This window comes from Dicentrarchus labrax, unplaced genomic scaffold, assembly GCF_905237075.1.
Source record: "Dicentrarchus labrax unplaced genomic scaffold, dlabrax2021, whole genome shotgun sequence".
Taxonomy (NCBI): Eukaryota; Metazoa; Chordata; class Actinopteri; family Moronidae; genus Dicentrarchus; species Dicentrarchus labrax.
The window spans coordinates 8,633,141-8,659,682 of NW_026136710.1; the positions used below are offsets into that span (position 1 = coordinate 8,633,141).

The window sequence follows — 26,542 nt, forward strand, 5'->3', positions numbered from 1 at the left end:
TGAGCTAACGATACAGAAACTGAATGTTCGTCTTTTTCCACAGGTCAAAACATAACTGACATTTTAACAATTAAATTGAATCAATTCAATCTCAATGGAACATTTCCAACATACATCTGAAGAACCTATTTCTGTAAGTGCACCATAAAACGTTGTCAGAGCTCTTATAAAACAAGAGATCACGTTTAAAAACTTTTGCTGTATAAATAAAGTTTTGCATGCCTCACAACTTTTTGGAGCCAATTAAAAGAGTTCTCAGTTAGCATCTCTCTCCCTGTGACCCCCCTCCACTGCAGGCAAACAAAGGATAAGGTCACCTTCTGTAATTAGGAAAAGCTAAATAGTTTTAGGGGTTTTAACTCTTTTGAGTAATATAATGTAATCCCCTTAAGCAGGATTACCACACTGCTGTCAATCTTTGTTTGCTGTTAAGTGGTTATAGCCCAAATTTGTTATTGTTTGGGCTTTGTTACCTTCTTTGACTCAACACCTACAGGAAACTGGTTAAAGAAACTCCTCATAGTCTGGTTTATGACTCATTAATACAGGATTTAACTGAGTTTAATGAGCCGGTAAAGGTATTTAAGTTTCTTTTATTCAACATGTGTCAGGAGGTGCCAGATTCTTCCTCTATGTCAATAAAACAAACAATTCTTCAACTAAATAAATGTCTATTTGGTTTGGCGACAATATCTTGACGCTTTGATTAAATATTAAGCTGTCATCTTGCAATCCGTGTCCTGACCAGAAATCTTGTAATTATGATTTTGTTGTACCTTAATCTGTGGGCCTAATCTTCCTCTCTTTTTTTTTCACAGACTGACATGAACATGACATCTGGAGGAGTGGAAAGATGGTTTTAAGATTTATGTAAGTAGGTTTAGAGCCAGCACTGACTGATGCACTTGAGATGGGGAGGAGTTAGGGAGGGGAGTGCGCTGGTTCCTGCATGGGCGCTGTTACCCCTAAATCAGGGGCAAATCCAACAGGACGTCCCCTTTCTGACGTGCAGCAGGGGTGCCGCATGAGCAGGGGGTCTTTACTTACTTTAAAAGCCCCCTCTGAAGATGCTGCTTATCCACTGAGCAAGTCTGGTCTTACTGGTGCGTATCTTGTGCGCAAGTTTTCCAACAGCCCTCAGCTTTGGTTTGGAATTTGCAACTTTAACTTAAACACAAAGAGCAGCGAAGATACATTTGAAAACAAGTTGGAGTGTGAGTAATTTATTTTTTTTACCATCTTTTTGGACATTACCGACAAATGTGGCTTCTTGGATCAACTTCCCAAGTGATGATGATGGATGAGCGCTTGTCTCCCTCCGCTCGCTCCGTCCAGAGCCTGGGGGAAAACCCGTCCACCATCCACAGCATAGAGGCGATACTGGGATTTAAAGAGGACACCATCTTCCACAAATCATCTGCATCCTACAGCATGACAGAAAAAGTGCTGGTCAAAGATGCTGAGCGGAATGTAATCGTGACCCCAATGAAGAAAAGTCATTCCTCAGAAAGTTTTGACAGTAAGTAGATTTAGTTTTATTTTAAAATGTCAGTATCAAGTCAATTTAAGTGCAAAAACTAACTTAAAACATGGCATGTATCATCTGTAATATTAAGTCTTTGGGTTTCTGAAGTTTTTAAACCTCTAGATAACGTTACAAATCATCCAGTAGGCTAATCATTTTCCAACATCAGGTGTCATTTTGTGGGATTTTGCGCATTGTGTTTCAGCAGATTCAACTAGGCTATAAATAAATCCCCCAAAACGAACAAATTAATAAATAAACACAATAATGAGCTACTTTGGAGAGGAAAAGTAGAGTTGGAACTTAATTGAAACTGTCAGAATTTGATTTTAGGAAGTATTTTTAAACTTTGCCAAAACTTTCAGGCTTTTTCTCACACGGTTGTTTCTCCGCAGGTGTGTGTTGCGCCAGCAGCGCCGCAGAAGCGTCGGTCTGCCCGGACTCACCGGACAGAGACGGCAAACTGTCCGATGATGAAAACCCCAAGAAGAAGCACCGTCGGAACCGGACAACTTTCACCACCTTCCAGCTTCACGAGCTGGAGAGAGCTTTCGAAAAGTCCCATTACCCGGACGTGTACAGCAGGGAGGAGCTGGCGCTGAAGGTCAACCTGCCGGAGGTCCGAGTTCAGGTACGGATCCCCAAAACAGAATCGCCGTTTTTCTTCATTGTGCACCCGTATATTCGGCCTAATGGTGACTGAATAACAAAAAGTGATAACAATTCTGTGGCCATATATGAATTATATCCAAGAACACATCTGTAATATAGCCAATTTAATGAACATAGCAACAGAAGAAAAACAGATAATCTTTCCAAAATAAAATATGAATACATTCAGTAAGTTTATTTTGGGTACATCTAGCGTTATTATATCAAATTAAAAAAGCTACATTATAAATTTAGAGAAACTATTTGTGACATGTAAGTTTAATTTTCTCACATTATTTGTTATTTTCTTCCTTGCACCTATTATTCCCAAAACTACCTATGTGCAGAGTAACTTAAATTGTTTAGATCAGTGAAGAAAAGTTAAAATGTCTGATGAACTGCTGCTGGGGGGAAAAAAAGCTATTTTACTTATCTGGCTGAGTTGAGACTGAGACATTATCTATTTTTAAAATATTTAACTTGCTTCAGGTGAGGCTCTTATAGATACAACACTGAAAGAAACTGAAAAGTTGGAAGTTGAATCAATTTCTTTAAAAAGTTTTGTCACAATCACTAGTGATCGATAAGCTTTATAATTTAATGCAAAGAGCTTCATTTAATAGCTAAAATCTTCACTCATATATCTCATATATCTTCTTCCACATTTCTGCAATGTTATATGTATATGTTTTATATAGTACATTAAAAAGAATACAGCCTTTTATTTCATTTTAAGTGTTTTTCTCTCTTCTATCTATTCTGTGTGTTGGGTCATAAGCTGCTGCATGAGTTTTTCATGGATGAATAAATAAAGTCATATTGAGTTGAAGTGGAAATTAAAATCCTCCTCTTTCTTTGCAGGTGTGGTTCCAAAACCGGAGGGCCAAGTGGCGTCGGCAGGAGAAGCTGGAGGTGAGTTCCATCAAGCTCCAGGACACCTCCTCCTCTTCCTTGCTCTCCTTCAGCCGCTCTCCCACCAGCTCTCTGGGCTCCAGTCTGCAGCTAGACCCCTGGCTCTCCACCCCGATCACCACCTCCACCTCCCTGCAGTCCCTCCCGGGCTTCATCACAGGCTCGCAGGTCCTCCCAGGCGCTTACACCCCTTCTCCTCCCCCTTCCATGCCCTCTTCCTTGCCGGCCTCCTTCCTCAACTCCCAGGCCCTGGGACACAGCCCTCACTTGCCCCACATGGGCTCCATGTGCCCCCCGCCCCCAGTGTACCAGTGCTCAGCTGATCCAAGGAACTCCAGTATTGCCTCACTGAGGATGAAGGCCAAGGAACATATTCAGTCTATTGGGAAGACGTGGTGATGCTGCTGGAGGTTAAACCATGGACACGAGAACCTAGAATACGTCATGCTGCATCTTTTGAAAAACTGACTTCATTCTTCATGCTGACGGGATTTTTATTTTGGAAGTTTTAAACATTTAAATCATCAGTTGGCATCCTGGAACAGAGACATCCTCATCACTTATAAGGGTAACGCTTTAAGCAGTATATAAAACTGTAATAAATGGTATAATGAAGTTGTAAGTAGATATAAGTGTTTATGAATTTATTTGTCAACAAGTATAAAATATATTATACATCGTAAAACACAGTTGTAATAATATAAAATATGTCTTCATAGGAGAAGTTGTCAACAAGCAAACACTTTAAAATGTCCTTATAGCTCATTACAACTACATTCTAAAGTGTTATAACTCATTTAATTTAATGAAAGTAAAGTGTTACCCTTATAAGCAACTATCTGAAAATCTGTGCCACTAACTGTGACATTCCTGTAATATATGAAACTAATGAACACTGATGAGCTGGTGTTTTCCTTCTCCTTTTTCTTCCTCTGCAAGCTGTGTTTACTGTAAGGTTGTACATTCATTCAGCCCCGTCTCATTCTTATTCAGTGTTATATTGCCGATGTAACTAATACAGAGTTCATTAGTATCAGTATTTATTCCTCTTTTGTACTAGGGGCCCTCCTCATTTCAATTCATTATCCCTGCTGGTTTTTGATCTTCATCATGAAAGATTTAACAATGTGAATATTTTATGTATACAATAAACTTTATATGTAAAACCCATGAACAAAATAGTGGCTGATCAAGTTTTCCCAGACAATTTGTCACATTTGAGAAATGTAGATTTGTTAGACAACGAAAAAATGTGTGTGTGCATCAGGAATGACTGATACAAAAGGAAACGGCAGGAAAAAAATATCTATTACCTGTGGTTGATTGGCACATTTATGTAAAGATATTTTAAAGCATTAATCATGCTGCAGAACAGCACCTCTTAGTGGTGGAATCCTCTATCAGGTTGGGGAAAGAGTTTTTCAGAAAGAGCAATAAAACTTTAACACTAAAGCAAAGCTAGTGATGAATGGATTATTTTTCAAGAATAATTAGGTTATTCAATACTGAACTGAATCCTCAAATTCTCTCTAAAATCCCTTATGGGCTCAAATAAAGCCACACATCTTACTACAAATGTAACTTTGGCTCAACAGAATTCATTTAATCTCTATTGTATCAGGTTTCATACCACATTAACAAAATAATTTAATTTAAAGCAGCATTAACAAGAATAGAGAGTGTTATTCAGAGACAGCTTAAACTCCCAGACTTCCTCCCTCTGTTTTACAGAATGAGTTTGTCAACCCACTTATTTCTTCCTCATTAGCTCCTGTAAACTTCATCCCATTCGCTCCTGGGATTAGACTCATAATGATGGGGTGAAAGTGGCTTGTACCTCTATTGTTCGCCAATCATCCGTGACAAATGAGGGAAGAGGACAGAAGAAAAAACTTTCCTTTGGCTTTTAAAGAAAAACGATGTGTGTAACCAAATTGTTTCAATTAGCATTTCCTATTGTCTGCAACCCCTGTGGGCTAATAATAGTCCCCATCATCATCATCTATCCTACTGTCCTAAATAGACACTGGGGTGTGTTTGTGTTTATTTGTTCTGATGAGAAAAAGCAGCATCAGAGCTCAATTAATGGGCCTTAAACTGCTTTTGGTGATCTGTTGTCATCTCTAATTATGATCATGTTAACTGGTAAGCTACTCAATATGTAACACAGACAAACCACGGATGCTGTCAAAATGAATATTGTGCGCCATCTGGTGGCATAAACTGCTTTACAGTGCAGATGGAGCATCATATATTTTGAAAAGTAGAAGGCCACTCCTGTTGTGCAAAGCATGATCAGACATTCACAATGCAGTTATCACAACGTTAGATTTATTGAGCATTCTCAGCTTTTATAACATAACCTCGTCATGTCAGTCTGCAATCAAACTGCTGCATAATATGCAAATTAGAAATTACTGATAAAATAAACTTCTATTGGGTTTCCAGTGTGTTCTTACAGCAGAAAAAATTTACAGTGTGGATATGTGATTACAGGGTTTAGAAGATAATGACGACAGAATTCGTCTTGCGTTCAGGTGGAATCATTGTCTTGCAGTTTCAAAGCCAGAAGAAGCAGATCTGACATCTATAATGCAGTGATGAAATAGGGGGGAAAAAACATATGTAAACATTTTATTTCCAAAATGGTAACACTGACAAGTTAAAGTAGAAGGTACAATCCATAAACTGACCTCTCTGAGATATTTGTCTCGGTCCTCTCCTCTCCAGCCGCTGCGCAGCCGAAGCAGCCTGTCAGCAGTTTGTGGCATCATCTTTTTTTGGTTCTTTTGTTGCATCAGAGCCTCCATCAGACGCTCATATCGGTCGAGCTCTGTGACTCCAGATGTTTCTGAGGGTGTGTGGTAGTCACTGTTGGGCTCCTGCAGTTCAGGCAGGCTCTCGATGCTCTTCTTCCCCATCAAATGACCTGGGAAGTTGGACACAGTGGGATGCATCAACTGTTCTGGAATAAATCTGTTTGAGGTTTAAACAACACTATGATAGGCCTTAATATGTAATTAAACTTTATATAAAATCCACACTCTTACCACATTGCAAGCATGGATGGTTAGAAAACCATCTATTGCAATGTATTCAGTATGTGTCTCCCATTAAACAGCTTTAGAAGAGAGGTACATTTGTTTAAAGTACTTTAATTTGATTTATTGTAATTTAAATACCTTTGTTTTGTCCTGCCAGAAGCTAAGAAAAACCTGTCTGTCTATTACTGTACATGAATAGGTAACATAGGAGTTATTGCTGGCACACATATGAGGCAGATCACTGCATTATTCTAATTATTATAAATTATTAAACATTATTATTTTTACAAGTGAGAAAATATATGTTCTAAAGAGCAACTGTCTAAGGGAGTTAGTTTCTAAATGTGCTTAAAAAATTGGCTGATCCTAAGAGATATTATACAATTTGATCTACATATAACCACCAACTATGGTGCATATTTACCAAATAAAGCAACCAAAATGATATTAAATTAAAAAAATAAATAAAATTCAATATTACTTTTGCTTATCATATTGAAAATGTGAAGTTGATCTTACCTACAGCCCAGTGGTTGCCGCGTGGATACATTTTGCCAACAACTGCCGCAGGACTCTCCGAGCAGTACAACATACAAGGTATTGTAGCCAGAATAATAAAAACTGGCCACACTGGTCTGCAAGTCCATGAATAACATATGCACCCTCCGCCCATGTTATCAGAGGAAACTGTGAGATCTAAACAGTGGTATATTAATCCTTAGTTGCAGATAATCAGCTTGATCTAACTTTAGAAAATCTCCACCATAGTCGCTTTTTATTGCTGTGAACAGATACCGCAGAGAGGGGAAAAGATCTCCAGCTGCAGACTTCTTGTAGTTACACTCCCGATGCCTTTGTTAGAAGTGACTAATGATGAAAGTTAAATGCCCCTCCTGATACATCTGTGCGTCAGCGGGTGTTTTTAAAAGTAGCACGGTGCCAGAGCGAGGCTGAGAAAGTGAGGATGACAAATGATCATAGGCTGTAATTATTATTGCTCGCTATTGTTTGTCCAGAGATTGCAGGGTGACTGCAGGGGGTGGCAACGTCATTTCGCGATGATGGACGAAACTTCTCAATAATTGCTTCCACTCTCCAAATAAATGGTGGAAAGGTTGGCAATGGCCAGATCCTTGACTTGAGAAAAAGTAATAGGCTAATACCAAAGTAATGTTTCCTAATATTGTTAGTAGACTACTATCAGCAAAAGTCGGCTATCAAGAGTAAAAAAAAAAAAAACTTCTTCTTAATCCTAACCTATATAGGGTATTTCATTATTAAGTTAATTATCATTTCTGAACTTGCATGTAAGAGGGGTTTTAATGTTGAAGCTGGTTGTGGTGGAGCAAGTGTTACTGTTGGGCAGTCTAATCAATAGCATATTATATTTAAAAAAGTGATCAAATGCTTTACAATGTTAAATCTTAATCTAAAAAGTAGCTGATAAACACCTGTCATATTAATATAGTGGAGTAATGTTCAATATCTCATTCTGAAATGAAATTGAATTGTACAAAATGTACATAAAAACAATTGTATTTATGCCACCCATTTAGCATTGCACTCCTATAACATTGCTGGACTTATAGTGGGGTACAGTTTCTTTAAAGGCTCAAAATCATTGCAGCTGAAACAGAAATATTGTCATTTTTATGCCATACATTTCTTCCTTGTCAAAGCTTGATGCCTATATAACCCACAATGACAGTCAAGCGCCTACAGTTCAGTCGGACATTCAGATGTCTAATGCTACCAACGGCTAATGTAGCCTCGAGCCACTAGCCTCAAGCAGAGATGAGGAGCGGTCTGATAACCTCACTTCTTTCTGACCCCACACCTACAGATTTCCTTGTCAAACTTGTACTCTTCAGTCCCAATCAACGCTGACTCAAGTGACATCACTTGAAGCAGTTTATCAGATTTTGCACAGCTCTTTGTGGAGCAACAAAAGGCTTTATACAACTTTTTCTTGTTTTGTTTTCAAGTTGATGATGATATGTTTACCGATCATGATTAGTAACTCTCTGTGTGAAAACAGTTGTATAATGTCTTCTGTGTACTAATAAATTCTGATAAAACAACTCATGATATTATCAAGGATAACGTTTTTAACAGAAAGCCTGTGTTACAAACTGGTACAGTCACAAAAAGATGCTAATGCAGAGTCAACTGTTTTTTGAGCTTGGCCTTTAATGTTTTCATCATATAAAATCAAAGTAACTGGAAAATCCAGCCTTCAGAATATTTGATCAGTCAATTACAATAAAAGTACCTCAAAATTGTAATTAAGTACAGTAATTGAATATTACTTTCTACCAATGGCTTTACATTAAACTGATGAATGTTTTATTGAAAGGGTGGAGGGAAATCTGCAGATAGAGAGAATAGAAAAGCCCTATTAGGCAGATTATTCTAAAAACTCAAAAAGTGACTTGATACTACAACTAAAGACACAACAAAGACTTTACCAAGACTTTTTTTTAGATTTTTGTTTTCAGAGCAGAGGAGATGACGCATCAGTTAAAAAATCAACAGTGATTGTGCGTCAAGACGCCACGAACTACGATGATGAATATTTTTGCTGCAGACAACACCTGTCGTGTGTTACAAGAATTTAACAATGCAGCACAGTATTATTTATCGGCACAGTTTATTACAGTATATTTATCCTTCTGGAAAGGTCAACAGTGTGAATTAAGCAGTCCTCAAACACAGTGAGGTGCCCACGCGTGAGCCTGTGTGGAATTCTCATACTTGATTGATCCCTTTCATGACAGTATTGACAGACAGATTGCTGGAGGAAGTGAATAGATGAGGACAGATAAGGAGTCCACGCAGCAAGTAAGGAACATTTTGCGTTGAAAAGGTTGAAGGTATTGTCAGGTCACAACTCAACAAACACATCCCAGGATATTAGAGAGAAACTCTTGCTCGTAACATATCATATCCTTGTCCATGGGTGACCTTAACAAAACAGGATGAGTCACCAGTGGTCAGAGGGCAGTATGGAGGTAGGACACACAGAGCAGTGCCATGTGAAATATTTGTTGGTTTATTTTTATGCGAGAGAACAAGATCCTGCATATGATCATGTACCAAGAAAATGATGAGAAATCACAAAAGTCCAAGATTATTGTACAACTGAAATAAAACACTGAATCTCTTTATGAACATACTGATAAAGTCTTATTTTATGTTTCATTAAAAACTTTAAAAACCCTTATATGGTGATATTGGGGGATATTATTGCACAACAAATTAACAAAAACAAATGAGAATGACTTGAAAGATGTCAAATACTGCAAAAGAAAAGGTATAAACTCTGCATACTGAGAAGCCAAGACATTTTGACTCATTCATCTCACTCATTCATGAGCTCAGTAACAACCACTCATGTCTAATTGCCAGCCCTTGATCCCCAGCACGAAAGACCGCTGAAATAAGTTTTCGACCACACAATTAAACCAAACTCACTTAGTGAGAAAATCAGAATAAGTGAGATTGCCTGCGTCATTCAGCATTTTGCATGTGTAAGCTGGTAATTATAGTGTCTTGATTGCATAAAGTGAGCTGGAAAGATTTAACAACTTATATTCATTAAAAAAAAAAAAAAAAATACTATTCTCCACACGCTGGTATCCCCTGCTATGTATAACTCATAAAAAGTAAGTTAAAGTAAGTGAGAGTGCATAATGATGTGGTACAATAGCTCCAACTGTAATATCCTGGTTTACGCTCATTTGTTGGGAGTAGAAACAGCAGATGGCACTGTGGAGTGAATTTATGAAGAACTCAGTCAATGTTTTTTAAATGATACTGTCAACTTTATGCTTTATCATCATCTTTATGAAACATTATTGATACTAAAAACATTTATTCTAATGTAGCATGTTTCTTCAGGCTACTTTGATATATTTCATGTACAACAAAGTCAATAATAAGTGTTCTCATGCTTAAAATCTATTTTTTGTTTTAGAGCTGTGAAAATAATGCCCTTTCTACTATCTATTCATACTATCCATTCTTTTCAAATGTCATCCGATACATTAAGTGTTCTGCTGGTGGTGTCATGACAGTAATAATACTGGCTTTATGAAAAGTAAAAGCCATTTAAGGAAGGCCTTTCAGCGAGAAAGTGTCAATTAAAAAGGACAGTTTGTCATTATGAGGTCTTTGCTGTTCGTCAAAGTTTTGACTAAATCACCTGGCAGCTGTCCAATCACAGACCTCGAAGATAGCCCTGGGATTTAAAGAAACAAATTGCTTTACTTTCCTATTCTTACACAAGAGGCAGATAGGGAGAGCGCATATAAATTACTGTTGCTTAATGTTTTGATACAGAATGTGAAACTATTTAAGCAACAAATGCCTTCCTGTCAACTCAGTGCAAACTCCAGGACAACTTTAAAGCATTCAAATCCTGCTTTACTGGCCCATTAAGATTGGAAATAGCATCTTATTCCACACTGTCAGACAGCATCATATATATTGTATATTACTGTATATATAGCAGCTTGTTCAAGCCCAAGACTACCTTTTTATGACGGAAATATTCAAGTACACTGGCACATCAATTTATACATTTCCCCCCAAAATAATTGACATCTTGGTATGTTTGGAAAATATAAGTTTAAATCAGTTTTCAACCTGGGGGTCTGGGGGTCTGGATCTCAGGATAACTCTGTGAGGTAGCAAGATGAACTGGATAAGAAATTAAAAAAACAAACTTAGCAAAAATCTTTTTATTTTTTCAAGACTTTTTCCTAATCTTTTGCCTTTTTCTTGTAAAATACTGAATGCATTTACCTCTTACCTCTAAAAAAGGACTTCATATGAAACAGTCTAAGAAGATTAAATCCCTCTTTGGTTGAACCACATGTCCACACAAAGGTCATAATTGAGCGGTTGCTTTGTTTCATTTTAAGGTCAGAAGGCAAAAAGGTTGGAAAACACTGGTTACAATTATACAGGATATTAGGTAGAGCAAAAACATCTTACATCTGAAAGATGATACTGATACCAATCAACCATGATATTATATAATCATAGTACAATTATCCTTTAATTCTGTTTACCAAAACCGGACTATCTAAAATAAAATTTTCTGCTTCCCTTAAAAGTGTTTAGGTTAAGCAGGAAATTCTGGAAATTGAGGAAAACCAGATGGTAAGCTTACAGCAGCTCCTCTTTGCTGCCTGTATCCCACATTAATGGAGACAGCGTGACGTCACTTGACTGTGTCCCTGTTCAGGTGGGGGAGCATAGCAACTTCTCTCCTGCACTGAATCTGTCACACTGTTGTGAGGCGGGAGGCTCCATGAGGGCCTTTTATGATATATATGCACAAATCCAGCCGTTTTACAGTTTATAAAATGCATTTGTGTTGTCTGATGAATAAATCTGGCATGGTCCATCATAATGAAGGCTTATTAGTTTATGCTGCAGCATTTATGGTCGCCTTTGATAGGTCTGGCTGATGTATCAAGGACTGGTAGTAGGCCAAAGAGAGACAGCCTTATTCAGCTGAAAGCCTCTCTCTGCAGTCTCCCAGGTAGGTTATGAAATACTTGATTGGATTGTGTTTTGTTTAACAATTTGTGTATTACACGTATTGTTATGCGGCGTCATCTTTTTACCTTTTGATTACCTTGTTATTAATGTGTTATTTCTGTATCTGCACATTGGCTAAATGAATAATCAGATAAGGATGATCATGCTCATGTTTGAATTGGAGATGTTGTATGAGTTACAATTCTTCAAGTGTGTAGAAGAAAATTTACAAAACCAGGCAGCTGTGTTGCCATAAAAGTTTACAGCACTTCCATCTTAAACAGAAGATCTGTCACCAGACTTGTTGACCTTGGCATACAAAGCATGCAAATGACCAGTTGGGCCTAAACAGAGGCCTCGGCTATTTATACATTACATTATTAATATATAATGTTATTGATCCCTGAAGAAAAACAAACCTGCAAGATCAACACTAGTTTATCAGCACCACACTATTTTCTATTCAATCATATGTTGCTATGCTATGACAGAAGCCTAAAATATGAACATAGTGTACATATTTAAGCCCTTATTATACTCCTTTCCTGCTCATTTCCTTTTCTTCCTCTCTATCTCCCCCACCTCCCTCTGTCTCCGTCTCCCTCTCTCTCTTCTTTCTCTGCACCAGCTGCTGCTGCTGCTCCAGAGCCAGAGTGAAGAGTCCCCTCACCCCCCTGCACAGACAGAGACAAAAGGCCTGATTCGCCTGCTGAACACTGCCCCCTTTCTCCATCCGTCCCTTCATGCACGGCCGTAGTGGTGGTGGCGGGGGCTTCAGGAGAAAACGAGGCCTGGACTGGGACTAAAATCTAGGGCTGACCCAGTGAAGGAGAGTAGGAAGAGGGGGAGGGGAGGAGGAGGAGGATGGGGCTGGAATGGTTGGGGCTGAGTAAAGGCAGGTGCTGAGGCCTCTGCAGGAAGACTGTTTTTTCCTGAATATCTCTCAGAGTGGGAAAAAATCTGACAAGGGTATGCCACATTTACCTCTATATATGCATGAACGTGCATGTTTATGTTTGTGTGTCTCTGTGGTGGCATATTTGGGCTAGGGTGGCATGTGTTTGATGGAAATCTGTGAAGGGGGGTGCATGAATGACCTGTGTTTGCCCATGTCAGATTGTTTTTTATTAGGTTTTTTTTTTTTTTACATTCCTTGTCTTTATATTCCACTAATGTAATGCTTTGTGGGGGGCTGCATAAAAGTTTTTAGTTTTCAGAGAGACCACTAGTGTGACTGGGGGTGAAAGCACTGGGTGATCTGGTTGAGAAACAGGCCAAGGTACCGGACTGAGCTTCTACTACCATCATTGTTATCTAAATTTGGTTGTTCTTTTCAAGTCGAATATCAATTTCAAGTACCAAATTTTTGTTTACATTGTATGATTTCTCTCATTTACATTTTGTTTTTTGTGTAAATGTAACTGTGCTCACCCAAACATCATCTCTATTTTTGTGCATTGTTGCTGTTTGTATTTATGTGGCCTAATTTTATGGCAGTGCAAGTGTCCACAGTAGTGAATCTCCATTAACCATGTCCATAAAATATTGTGTGCTCGTTTCATTAAGTCTATTTGACAATATCCATGTAGTTTTGTGAAAAAATGTTGCAGTGTTTCCTGGGAGGTGGACACACTGCTTCTGCCTGTGTGTTTCTGAGGCCGTATTGCAGCACAGGGCTTTATGTTGGGTGACCGGAACCAGCTGAAACCGGTTTGAGGCAGGCGGAGGGCTCACAGGAACAATACCGTCTCTGTGCTCCACTGAGGAATAGAGATAGCCCAGGCTACTCCATGGCAGCCCTTCACAGCTCAGCCACTGGCTACCATGGCACAGACCTGGTCGCTGCTGGCTGGATGTCGGCGTGCTACGCAGCGCGGCTCATAGCGAAGGGGGGGCAGGAGGATCTGGGAAGGGACGAGGGCAGGGGGACGTGGCTGGCTGGGAGTCTGTGAATCTGCAGCCTAGAGCCTGCCTCACACACACACACACACACACACACACACACACACACACACACACACACACACACACACACGCACAGACACACACACACACATACACACACATACATACAGGAGCATGATCTATCTGTCTGTTTGTATGTCTGTGTGCTGCTAGTTGTGAAGAGAATGACTAAGGAGGATCCTTACCAGGACCACCACCACTCACCAGATCCCTGGATGTAACCTGACCCTGTATTCTGGGCCTTTGCCTGGTTGGGAAGAAACAGGAATTTTTTTCCCCAGGCAGGGTGGGGTGGATGGCTTTTTGTGGGTTAGTAGTGTGACTGTGTTTGTTGCAGGATGGAAGGAAGGAAGGAAAGAAGGTTTGGCTAGTGGCTGGAGAGGGACGGAGGCAAGAGGGTGAGGAGTGGCTGATTCACTTGCATGTTTCCACCATTGTTATTTTACATTCACTTTACTGAGATTGTAGTCTTTTACACAGTGTGTGTGGATTGTGGTAATGATGCATGTGTATTAAACTGCTGTTGTTGAGAGGGGTTCTGTGTTGTGTATTTTTCATATTTGTCTACATTTAACCTTCATTTACTCTCTAAGTCAGGCTGCTCTGGCTGTCACGGCTGTGACTAGCTGTTCTTTCCACCAGGCCTTTCTCTCTCTGCTGCAGCCTCACACAGCTCAGCAGCCATTTTTTCCCCCCTCACTGCATTTCTCGCCTGCCCTCTCCCTCCATAACATTTCTCCCTCTCTCTGTCATTCTCTGTATGTTTACCTCCTTATTACAACTATCCAATCATCTGGATTGAATTGAGGATTGTTGCTTTTTGAAACCAAAGATACGGCTACAAGATATGGGTCTGTGTGTGTGCAGATGTGTTTACCATGCATTTGGATTAAAGAGCAGTACTGGTTTAACTGCATGTACCGTACAAGCAGAACAGCTCCACGGCTGTGCCTTTTGTCCCCAACACCCATAATACATACAGACACAGTGCATCTCAGTCCCATTGTATTTTATTTGCTCACATAAAAAATAAAGACTGGTTTGTTTCTGAAGAGTTATAACCCACTGAAAGTAAAGTTTTTCTGTTGTTAAATAATACTGTATGAAACATTTGCATGTAAAATTCACAAACCAAAACATGATATATGAACATTGGTTGTTGATAAACAGGTTAGGTTTGCTTAAAGGTGACCATCTTCAGATATTTTCAACATCGCCTAGAAGTCCTTTCTCATCATGTTCATATACTTAAACCTCTACCTATATTTCATTGAGCTAAAGTATTGTTTACTTGTTTTTTTAACCCCCAAAACCAGCTGACAAGTGCCAGTCTATTACACTAATCCTCTATATTGTATTCATTACTTGGAACAGATCCATCAGTCTCCTGATCATATATTAGAATATATATATAAAAAAACTCTCTGATGTAGCCAGGACGTGATGCAGGTCTTTGCCTTGCTCAACCAGCAGTTTTTCAAGAAAACTAAAACTGATTACATTAGCAGACTGGTTTATTTTTTTTCTCCCTATTAAAATCTTTGATTATAGCGATCCTGACCATATATTGATTGAAGAGGAAAATGTTTTGCTGAGTACAAACATTTAATGTCATCAAAATGTCACATCTACCTCCTGTGTAGACCAGCATGTGCTTCCTTTGTGTTTCTCTTTGAAACGCTTTCATGGAGCTATCCAATGCAAGGATAAATGAGGCAATAGGACTAATTGTACATATTTATATGCACATACTAATACATGTCAGCCAGACCTGCACTGTTTGATTTTAAGACGCAGAAGGAGAGAGCGCTGCTAATGAATAAATGAAACATCAAGCACCAGAAAGCAGCGACTAAGTCATGGTTAACATGGAATTTCATAGGCTGTACTGTATGAGCACACTGGCACACCATGTGGTGACAAATTAAACTGCAGAAGTGACTGTGTATATTTGCTGTTATTATCCATATGATTTTCTATTTTTGTGATAGATTTTTCAACTCTAATTATAAATAAATATTATTATTACCATTACCTTTCTTGTCTTTTCCCAGTAATTGTGTGCAGTCCTATAAATTTGCTAAACAGCTAAGACAGGGTTATTTATACTTTTATCATACAAAATATGATTTTCTCCAGAAATACTGATTTTTACATTGTTGTCTTCATGTCCCAACATCACACTATAACTAATACTAGTCAAAACTCAAAAGCCACAAATACCCATGAACACGATCATACAATAGTGGGCTTAGTCATGACTGTGTAGCTTGTGATAAATTCAGTAAGAAGTGTGCTTCCAAATTTAAAGAGAATTATATGGAATTGCCATCAAAATATCACCAATTTATCACATTTAAACCTAATCGAATTCTGCTCTCAATATGAATTGCCAAGTTATATTAAGATATATTGATAATTTGGGGCTAATGATGGACTGGATGATGATAGTCAGTGTAGTTAGCCATTACACCAAATTTTCACTAGTACAACAAATACTAAGATCTGCAGAGAAGTTTGCAAAATCAATATATTATCCATGGAATATTAACCAGACCATTATGGAAATTATGATCAATGGATATTAGCTTTCTTCCTGCACAACACTAAAACCAAAATACTTGTATCTGTTAAAGAACTCATCATATCATTAGATATAGTTTAAAAAAATATCTGTGGTGTATCTGTTCTCATTATTCTTCCATTTTATCTGTGTTCCTCAGGTGATCTCCTCATCAGAAAAGCAGCAGGACCATGGGAGATATGAAGACGCCAGACTTTGATGACCTACTGGCGGCCTTCGACATCCCCGACATGGTGGATCCTAAAGCTGCTATTGAATCTGGCCATCACGATGACCAAGACGGACAGCTCAAGCAACCCAGTGGTGTGGTGACAACAAATGATGAGGCCCACAATCCCTCAACAGGAAATGATGTTGGCGTTAGTGTCATTGTCAAGAACATCCGAAACACAGATACTGGTGAGCATGGTGGAACCATATTCAAGAAGGATGGGCATTTCCACTGCCATCCCCAAACCCAGTCTGTTGGCATTGGCAATGGACTTCATAATGGCCTAATGCCCGCAATTACTCCAGGTACTCTTTACAGCAAGAATGGATGGAAAGCTCCCAGGGAGGACGGACAGACAGTTAACAACCAATTATCTACCTTCAATCAGTTCAGCCCCATCTCTAGTGCTGAAGAATTCGATGATGATGATAAAATTGTGGTAGATGACCCCGCAGACAAGCAGGGAGGTCAGTCATTCTTGAGGTCCACTACTACGAGAGAGGACCAGAATCCCAAATCTTCAAAGGACAATGTTTCTAAACCCAGAGGAAACGGAGACCAAAAACCTGATCAAAATAAGAACAACAATGGAACTCTGGGAGGTTATAAGTCTAACAACCCCCTTCAATCAAGTTTACCAGAGGGGGAATTCAAGGAAGCTGTTCTCAAGTCTGAAGGTCAGGAGGCAGGAGAGCCATCAGGGCTTGTTAATGTGTCCAGTTTGTGTCAAGTCAAAGCCAAATCCTCTGCAAAACTTTCATCTTGTATAGCAGCTATTGCAGCCCTCAGTGCCAAAAAGGCTAGTGTTACAGATTTGGGTGTTGTGGATTCTCCTACAACAGAGAAAGAACCCATCCAGGACAATGAAATTCCCAGAGCTCCAGAGAAGCCACATGAGCAAGAGTCAGCCCTAGAGTTTGCAAAGAGGCTGTTAACAAGACAACCAGACAGCCCCTCTAGTGTCACAAGTGAAGGTAGCAGCAAAGGTTCCCTTACCTCAAGCACAGATACTGCTCCGGTCATCCCAAAAGTCCGGATCAAAACAATAAAGACCTCATCCGGCCAGATCAAGCGTACTGTCACCCGAGTTCTACCAGAGTTTGATCCTGAGGGTCTGAAGAAAGGAGAGAATAGCCAATCTATCATGGCAACTACTCGTGCAATTTTGCAATCTCCCACGACAGTAGCCACCGCTGGAGGCCCCTCAATTGAAATAACCAAGCAAATGACTATCAAACCTGTGGCGACAGCTTTCCTGCCAGTCTCAGCAGTCAAGACAGCTGGTTCCCAAGTGATTAACCTGAAGCTAGCTAACAACACCACAGTCAAAGCAACAGTCATCCCTGCTGCATCAGTGCAAAGTGCCAGCAGTGCTATCTTGAAAGCTGCTAATGCTATCCAGCAACAGACTGTTATGGTACCTGCCTCCAGTCTGGCTAATGCCAAACTTGTGCCAAAGACAGTCCATCTTAGTAACCTCAATCTTCTGCCTCAGACAGTATCCTCTGCTGTCTGTGATCTCCAACAGGCCCTGTCCTCCTCCAAACAATCACAGCATCAACAAGTGAAACAGAAGACAATTCTCGCTGGCCGGGCCTCAAAGAAAGTCTCTAGGGTTCAAGTGTTCGCCAGCTCTCAAAGCTCTGTAGTGGATGCCTTCAATAAAGTCCTAAGTAGCATAAATCCTGTCCCTGTGTACATCCCAAACCTCTCTCCACCAACCCTAGCTTGTATCTCTCTACCCTCACGCGGCTACAAGTGCCTTGAGTGTGGAGATTCATTTGCCCTTGAGAAGAGCCTGACACAGCACTATGAACGTCGCAGTGTGCGGATTGAGGTCACCTGCAACCACTGTTCCAAAAGTTTAGTGTTCTACAACAAATGCAGCCTCTTGTCTCATGCCAGGGGCCACAAGGACAAAGGGGTTGTCATGCAGTGCTCACACCTAATCCTAAAACCCATCCCTGCAGATCAGATGATAACCACATCTCCGTCATCAGGCCCACCCAATACCACTGGCACCACTTGCACCTCCCAAGCACAAGGTACCACTAGTCAAATCCCAGGGAGAGTTGCTGGTGGTGGGTCCCAAACTGCAGTGATTTCAGCTCCATCCAGTACTCCCCTTGTCGCAGCTATGCCCTTGGAGGATGATGCCTCGAAGCTCTGCAGGCACAGCCTAAAGTGCTTGGAGTGTAACGAAATGTTCCAGGATGACAGCTCCCTAGCTATGCACTATCAGCAAGCACCGGAGTCCAGTGGGCAGGTGTGTATGTTTCGTGTGAACTGTGACATAATATGGTTCAATTTTCTGAATATGAAAGACCTCTGACTTCTTATTGATAAACACAGTACAGTGGGCTATAGAGTTGCAAAGGTGCCATGCCATTGTTCTGACTGGACCCGAAAGGCCATTTGTCCAACAGCCCATCATTCCAAAAACAAGGCCACTGCTCTGAAAGCTCTTTATTCTGCTAATATACACTGGAGTTATTTTGGGAGACGTGCTTCACTAACAGCAGGTGAAAGCTAAATATAGTGTGACAAAAAGTGATTTTACAATCTGTAGCCGAAATGAATGAATTTTTTAACTTTTGTTTTGTTTTTAAATTTTGAATGAATTCAGCTACTATGCTGTTGTGATTTGTTCACAAACTTCTCCATGGCAAAAGTGGCCAAGGCTTATGGGTATATGGGTAGACCCACCAAATTCTTGAGATATCCTCTATGGCAACAGTTTTCAATGAGACCATTTTTCAGTTGAAAGTAATTGAAAACCATTCATAGTGAGGTCTGTTGATTATTCAGGACGGTTTTTCTAGAAAGAAAATTTGTTGCTTTTCAGTATATTTTTCAATTCTTTAGCACACAATGCCACAATAAAATGCAATTGATGAATTTCTTTATCTCCTCTTTTCTATGCCTATAGAAAACATGCACCATCTGCCAAATGCTTCTGCCAAATCAGTGCAGCTTTCTGTCACACCAGCGAATCCACCAGCACAAGTCTCCTTACATCTGCCCTGAGTGTGGTGCCAGCTGTCGTTCTGTCCACTTCCAGTCACATGTCACCAAGAACTGCCTGCATTACACCCGTAGAGTTGGCTACCGGTCAGTCTACCTTAACTAAAATCATAACATACATTTTTATTTTGTGCTGAGATATGGTTCCAAAAGTTTGAGAGCAAATTAATTCCACTTTAATTTTCGAACTATTTCTTTTTTGGGTAGTCAAATCTGATATAAAACAAATTCATGGTAATTAACATTGTGCAGTGTTCTTCTTTGCAAGTCTCCTTTTACAACTCCTTTGTCAGTGGCTATACTCAGACTTAAATGTGTCTTGTTCTTCTTTCAAAATGTGACTGACAATATAATTTCTAATTACAGTTATTATAACATCCTGTTTGCCCAAGATTGACAATCCTATATCATTGAAAGTGATATTAAAAAACATATGGGGAAAAAATTGGACACCACCATTTTTTTGTGGAGTCACCCAAGATACAAGCCAATAAAACTAAAAACTCAGTGTCTGACTAATTATGCTTTCAATTATGAGTCAGGTCTGCAAAATGTTAAGAAATTAAGATCTTGCCTTAAAATTAAAATCTGCAATGGTATAATAAATAAGGTTACTGTTTCCTGGCTGTAATTTGATATTTAATGGACACATACATCAATGGTGCCAATTTAACTCTTGATAAGAAAGTTAATTTATATATATTATTATTATTATTATTATTATTATTATTATTATTATTATTATACTATAAGTTTCAGAAAAGCCTCTCTTTTGATCCCATGAGTCCTGTGCTGAACAGCATGCTAGACTCACCAATCAAGCAAATTAAAAAGACATACTTAAGTTGGAACACAAAAGCGCTTCTGTCTAAGGAATAAGTTAAATTGACTTTCACTCAATTCAAACCTTTTTTCAATCTGACTTTGGCAAACTCTTATCCCTTTTCCCTCCAGCTGTATCCACTGTAGTGTGATCTTCGCTGATGTTGCAACTGTAAAATCCCACATCCAGAGTACTCACTGTGAGGTCTTCTATAAATGTCCTCTCTGCCCCATGGCCTTCAAGTCTGCACCTGGAACGCACTCTCATGCACACACACAGCATCCAGGAATGAAAGCAGGAGAGCCCAAGTAGGTCTTTAATCAAAATGTTTTGCATTGTAATGTTTTATACTTTGTTAAAGACAGATTTCAGAAGTGTATGGCAATTGTTAAGTACACAAAATCTAATATATGTATATTTAAATAAAAATAGTATGCAGTGCACACATAATACATAAGCTTTTTCCTCAAAGAATTGTCAACACACAACACCCATCTACACACAGGCACACACCAATATAACCTTATACCCATGTCTGATTAATCTTTCAAAGAAAAATCATCCTTGCTGCTTCATCAGTAGCAGGATTTGTGTTTTAGACATGGTGGCTTATCTTGGGTTTGTTTTTTCCACGTGGCAACCTTTCACTGACTTATATACTATCCATCAGCACTACTAATGATACAGGTGCTCAGGAGCAGGTGTGCTTGTACCATTGGGTGGGTTTCTCTCTGGTTGTGCCCCAGGCTTAAAGCTAAATAAATACATGAACCAATATTAAATGTACTGAACCATCTTTTTAACTATGATTAGGTTTGTTTAGAGATACAAACATTAGAGGCAAGAACATAACTGGATCTACAACTGACTTTCTAATAGCTTCATGTGACACATACAAGATAACCAGATAACATTTGCTATGTAACAGCTGAGACTCTAAGTACGTTTTTCTTTGTATATAAATTGAGTCTCTTACATTTTACAATAAACTCCCAGTCATTTGTTAAGACAGCTTTTTTTCTGTCTTTCAGGTTGATCTATAAGTGTTCCATGTGTGATACCGTGTTCACTTTGCAGTCCCTGCTCTACACGCACTTCGACCAGCACGTCATCAATCATAAAGTCTCAGTGTTCAAATGCCCCGACTGCTCGATGCACTACGCACAGAAACAGCTCATGTTGGATCACATCAAGGTGGGCATAAAAAGCCACAGTATTATCCTCTTTATTTCAATTTTCAAGGCCAAATATATGGATACTAATAAGTTTAGTCTATAAATGTTTCACACACCAGTACTTTATAACTTCTCAGTTATGATTCACTCTGCATGTGCGGATCTTTTCCAGACCATCCATGGAACCCTGAAGACCATCGAGGGTCCACCAAACTTAGGCATCAACCTCCCTCTCAGCACCAAGCCCACTAACTCTAACAGTGCCAACAGCAACAGCCTCAGTAACAATAATAACAAAGATGGAGGAAATGTCCATGGTCAAGACAAGGGAGAAAAGAAGCCTTCACCGCTAAAGAAAACAAACAGTAACTGCTCAGCAGACCTCAAGAACCCTTCCGGCTCAGGATACACGTGTGGAGACTGCAATAACCTCTTCAGTTCCAGGGAGGTCTATGTGGCTCACATGAGGCGCGAACATGGCAAGGTGAATGTTTGAAACCATTCTCATAAGGAAGTTTCTGATTACTCCATTACAAATTAAAGTCCTAAATTAAAAATTACTTAATTTTAATTACTAATTACAATATGTATTGATTGTAATCAGGAAAATGTACGGAAAGTATCAAAAGATACTGGAAAACTGGACCCTGTGACTTTTAAAGTGTATTAAATTACAAGATTATTAATACTGGTGCATTAAGGTGTAAGCAGCACTGTTTATTTGGCTGAGGTGAAGCTATTTTTGAATTATTTCATATAAAAGGCTGCAATTAATGATTATTTAAATTTAAAATGAATTCAATTTAAATTAATCTGCAGATTATTTTCTTCAGTAACCTCTTCACATTACTTGTTTTTTTATGTTTGTATGTTTTGTTTATTAGACACACTTTTACACAATAAAATACAACAATTATTATGATTACAAGGAAAAAGCAGCAAATCCCCATCACATCTGACAAGGAATTGCAGTGAGGTAAAAAGTACAATATATCCCTCAAAAATGTGGCACAAAACTCAAGTACAATAACCCAAATTTGTACCTAAGTATAGTAGTTGAGTAGGTCTCTGTTACCACAAGTGACAGAAACATGATCCATAACTGCCTATATTTTAAGGTAGCGTGTACTCCCTTTATATTTCAGATACTGAAGAAACACCCATGTCGACAGTGCGACAAGTCCTTCAGCTCCTCCCACAGTCTTTGCCGACACAACCGTCTCAAACACAAGGGACTGCGAAAGGTCTATACCTGCCCGTGAGTACACACACCCATTGTGTTTTTGACAACAAGTCCTCTAAATTCAACGACAAAATAAGACAAAATTTTTTGTCGTAGTTTCTGATCTGATGCCACTATTGACTGGACGACCGTACCATCTCAGATATAAAGCTGTTTTCTGATCTTACACCACCATGGTTAAGGTTTGGTTAGGTTTAGGCACAAAAACAACCTGGTTTGGTTAGGAAAAGCTAAATATATGTACAAGAAGACAAAATCAGCTTGCATAGGGTTGTAACTGTTATTTTATTGTACTTCGACAGGCACTGTCCAGCTCACAGTCAGCCGTTCACTAAAAGAGTGCTGCTGGATCAGCACATTCAGCTGATGCATGGAGTCAAAGACCCAGAGGCGAAGACCGTCAACTCTGATAATACAGACGCTTTACCTGACAAGAAAACGGTACCGTGAACATACATTTATCATAAGGAAGTGCTACGTGTAAATCTTTTTACCTTACAAGTGATCTTCATGCTTCTCCTGTCATTCCTAACTGGTCATTTTAATCTCCACTACAGACCCTCAGCCCTAAAAGGAAGCCAGAAGAGGATGAGGGGCCTCTGGGCTTGAACTCCAGGGGCTATGACTCACAACCATTGAAGAGGCTCAAGGTGAACATCCTTAAAGTTCACAAGTGTGCTGTCTGCGGCTTCACCACTGAGGACATCGCGGCTTTCCATGAGCACATTCCCCAGCACAAGTCTGATGGCTCATCCTTCCAGTGTCAGGAGTGTGGCCTGTGCTACACCTCGCATCGCTCGCTGTCCAGACACCTCTTTATCGTCCATCGGCTGAAGGAGCCGCAGGGCCTTGCCCGATACAACGGACGGGGCAGGGGCGACGACGAGAGTCAGAGAGAGAACCAGCTGGATGTTACAGACGAGAACAGTGACGGGACACCAAATACCAAATGCAAAGTGTGTGGGAAGATGTTTGAAACGGAGGGAAACCTGAATACTCACATGAGGACACATGGGATGGCATTCATAAAGTCAAAGAGGCTGAGCGTGACTGAGAAGTGAGAGGAAAACACTTCTAAACCATTCCATCTAAAGCAAACACTGTTGTTTTAAACTTATACAGTTTGTTATATTGCCGCACACAACTTATAGTAAGTTGGCTGAGGTTATGCTGCATGTACATAATGTACATATGTACTACAATATGTATACCGTATACACACAAAAATAAGTAATATATGTCAAAGTCACTTCATGAGTCTTTACATGCAACAAGATAGTTTTTTGTACACACGTTTCTATAGGCTTTAAATAGATCTTTTTTATAGAAGAGCTTTTTATTTTAAACAGTTTCCATTGTTGTCTTCTCACTAGGACTAGATAATGTATGAGTATATTGTCGTAATGGGATTAATCCTCATACAGTCAGCAGTGTTCTGAATGTTCGATGCTGCTAACGTCCAGCGAATGTCTGAAAGACAAAATATACATATATAAAACCTTTGGGAGCTTCAGGTTTCCCCAGTACATGTTACCCCTAGTTGAGGTCTTCAGTTTCTACTTAAAAGCTGAGTAGGAGATGGGCATCAAACATTCTTTATATTTTAGTTTTTTTAAATTTCACAGATAACTAATATTTTTCTCTGAGCTCTTCTTAGCCTCCACAATAAACCCTGGCTCTGTTTTCATAATACATCCTGAAACTACTGATCCTAAAACAAAATCTCTTTGAGCTGAAATTACATGACATTTCACAAGATTTCAGACAATCAGACAAAATAAAAACTATTTTCATCCAGGTTATTACCGTTTACATATTAAATGCATACAAAACAAAAAAGTGATTAATGGATTCATTTAAAATGTGTATAACTCCCAGCTTTGTGGATGATTATGTCAAACATTTAAAATCACAAACAGTCTAATATATGGGCCAAATTTAAATTTGCTTTAAAAAATATATTTTGTAAAAGATTGTCAAACTTCTTTCATTCCTGTCTTAATATATATTGTATATGGCAGCTCTTTGTGATTACAAAAAAATGTTTATTTACCTTATTATTAGCATTAGCACTTGCCTTTTATTTAATAGCAGTCTTCTTCACAGCATAGTTCATCTGTTGTTACAGCCCAATAAAAAATAAAGCTGTAACCCTGTATTTTATAACTATCTACAATCTTAATATTATCATTTCTTTTTTTAGTCCTGTTTCTTCAGTTTAAAGTGAAATCATAATGAATGTTCATTGAAAGGAATTATACTGGGAAAACCATCTAAAAAGAAAAACCTCTATGAATGTAAACTTGGCTGTGAAACTAAATTATTCATAAAAGACAACCAGTTCCAATTACCTGAACAATAACTGACAGTTGTGAGATTGTTTTCCCTTGCTTTGTTTGTTCCAAGCATTTCCAAAAAATATCATTCAGTTTTGGACGGTAGTTTTTCTACTCCGACAATAAGACTTTAACTGTCTCGCGCTGTAAAACTGCATGTAAGAAGCAGTCTGTGAATTGTTTGTTGATTAGAATGTGTCTTGCTGCTTCTGCTGCTGTTTTTAGACATTTCTGATGCTTGTGTAAAAAGCTGTTCTTTATGTCAATAAACGATGAAACCTGCAAGGGACAAGACCTGATGTCCACTGCACATGAGACATCAGCTCTTCTCTACGGTAATATCAGAAATCCTACCGTGATCATTCATACTCGTGCTTGTATAGTGCAGTTTGTGGCATGGATCATTATTACTATGAAGGCTGGGTTTTGATAACAGGTGTTTACCGTCTAAATGTCCTGCAATTTTAATTAATTTTAATTCCACCGCAGTGGCAGTATCATAAGTGATTATAATTACTTCTCAATTATACCTAACTTTACCCGAATCCTAAATGCCAACCCTGTCTCCTAAACATTATGGTTTGATACTACTAAATTAAACTTATTAATAAGAAAATGTTTTTAATGAATGCCTCTGTGATATCCACTAAAGCATGATTAACCTAGGTTAATCAACTCAAGGTGCTTTATTAAGGTAAAAAAAAAAAAAAAAAAAAGATTTAGGTTTGCTTATATATTTCTGTCAATTATTTCAAGTACATGCTTGCTTTTCCTGTACTTAACAGAAATCACACTAAATCCTCCTTTGCTAGTCTTAAAGCTGCTCTATGGAGTGTTTTTAGCATCTTTCAGCTCATTGTTTTGGTTTTACAGACACATCTGCAGGCAGTTTTGTCAGTGTGGCTGCTGTGGAACGAAGTTAGCGCACACCTTTGTGAGTTTAGGGAAGGTGGTGGAAAAATTTGTTTCCAGCCCTGTACTATTACTCTCATGCATCTTGCTGTAAAATGCCCTTAATCACCATCATCTTTTTGAAATGTTAACAGTCTAACAGGACAGAAAATGTAATGTTAAAATGTAAAGTGTCAGACTTTGAAAACCCCTGGTGTGGACAAATACGGAGCTAAAAAGAGAGTGCTGTTGCTCAGTGTAGAGAATAATAACACTGTTTGCCATATGAACTTTGCCATATTGACCTTATAAGGTGATACAAAGTCAGTGTTGGGTTTACAGCTTGTTGTGTGCCCCAAAGTGACCAAAAAAATAAATGAATGTCAGTTAAACCAAACTGTTTTATAACAGTTCCCTAAAAACTAATCACACGTGAGATGCAGGATGCATCCCGGTCTCCATTGTCAAAGTGTGCGTTGTACACCCACAATCCACCTTCCCACTACTTCTGTGTGGTAGAAGAATGCAACACTTCCTGGACAGCAAAGTGGACATAATATAAACATACATGATGCTTCCCTCATACCAAAATAATTTGGCACATTAAT

At 39.0% G+C, this 26,542-nt stretch overlaps 3 protein-coding genes across 5 annotated transcripts; 2 read left to right on the forward strand and 1 right to left on the reverse strand.

Moving 5' to 3' along the window:
* Nucleotides 1-803: 803 nt before the first annotated feature.
* On the forward strand, nt 804-4,482 carry rx3 (retinal homeobox gene 3). The gene is made up of 3 exons (XM_051412534.1): nt 804-1,519; nt 1,921-2,156; nt 3,038-4,482. The coding sequence occupies exons 1-3, from the start codon at nt 1,261-1,263 to the stop codon at nt 3,485-3,487; spliced, it is 945 nt and encodes a 314-aa protein (XP_051268494.1). The 5' UTR covers nt 804-1,260; the 3' UTR covers nt 3,488-4,482.
* Nucleotides 4,483-5,414: 932 nt separating this feature from the next.
* On the reverse strand, nt 5,415-7,101 carry grp (gastrin-releasing peptide). Its single transcript, XM_051412601.1, has 3 exons — nt 6,652-7,101; nt 5,782-6,017; nt 5,415-5,675 (listed from the first exon to the last, which is right to left on the reverse strand). Exons 1-3 carry the CDS (start codon nt 6,803-6,805, stop codon nt 5,622-5,624), a joined length of 444 nt encoding a protein of 147 aa, XP_051268561.1. The 5' UTR covers nt 6,806-7,101; the 3' UTR covers nt 5,415-5,621.
* A 5,256-nt stretch (nt 7,102-12,357) lies between these two features.
* Nucleotides 12,358-25,396, forward strand: znf532 (zinc finger protein 532). Of its 3 annotated transcripts, XM_051413061.1 has the most exons (10): nt 12,358-12,651; nt 13,985-14,045; nt 16,371-18,708; nt 19,372-19,553; nt 20,421-20,597; nt 21,321-21,483; nt 21,637-21,948; nt 22,610-22,722; nt 23,010-23,148; nt 23,265-25,396. In XM_051413061.1, the coding sequence occupies exons 3-10, from the start codon at nt 16,402-16,404 to the stop codon at nt 23,766-23,768; spliced, it is 3,897 nt and encodes a 1,298-aa protein (XP_051269021.1). In that variant the 5' UTR covers nt 12,358-12,651; nt 13,985-14,045; nt 16,371-16,401; the 3' UTR covers nt 23,769-25,396. The 3 variants fall into 3 exon arrangements, with proteins under 3 accessions (XP_051269021.1, XP_051269020.1, XP_051269019.1); XM_051413060.1 differs by lacking the exon at nt 13,985-14,045; XM_051413059.1 differs by lacking the exon at nt 12,358-12,651 and having other exon boundaries at nt 12,739-14,045.
* The last annotated feature ends 1,146 nt before the right edge of the window (nt 25,397-26,542 follow it).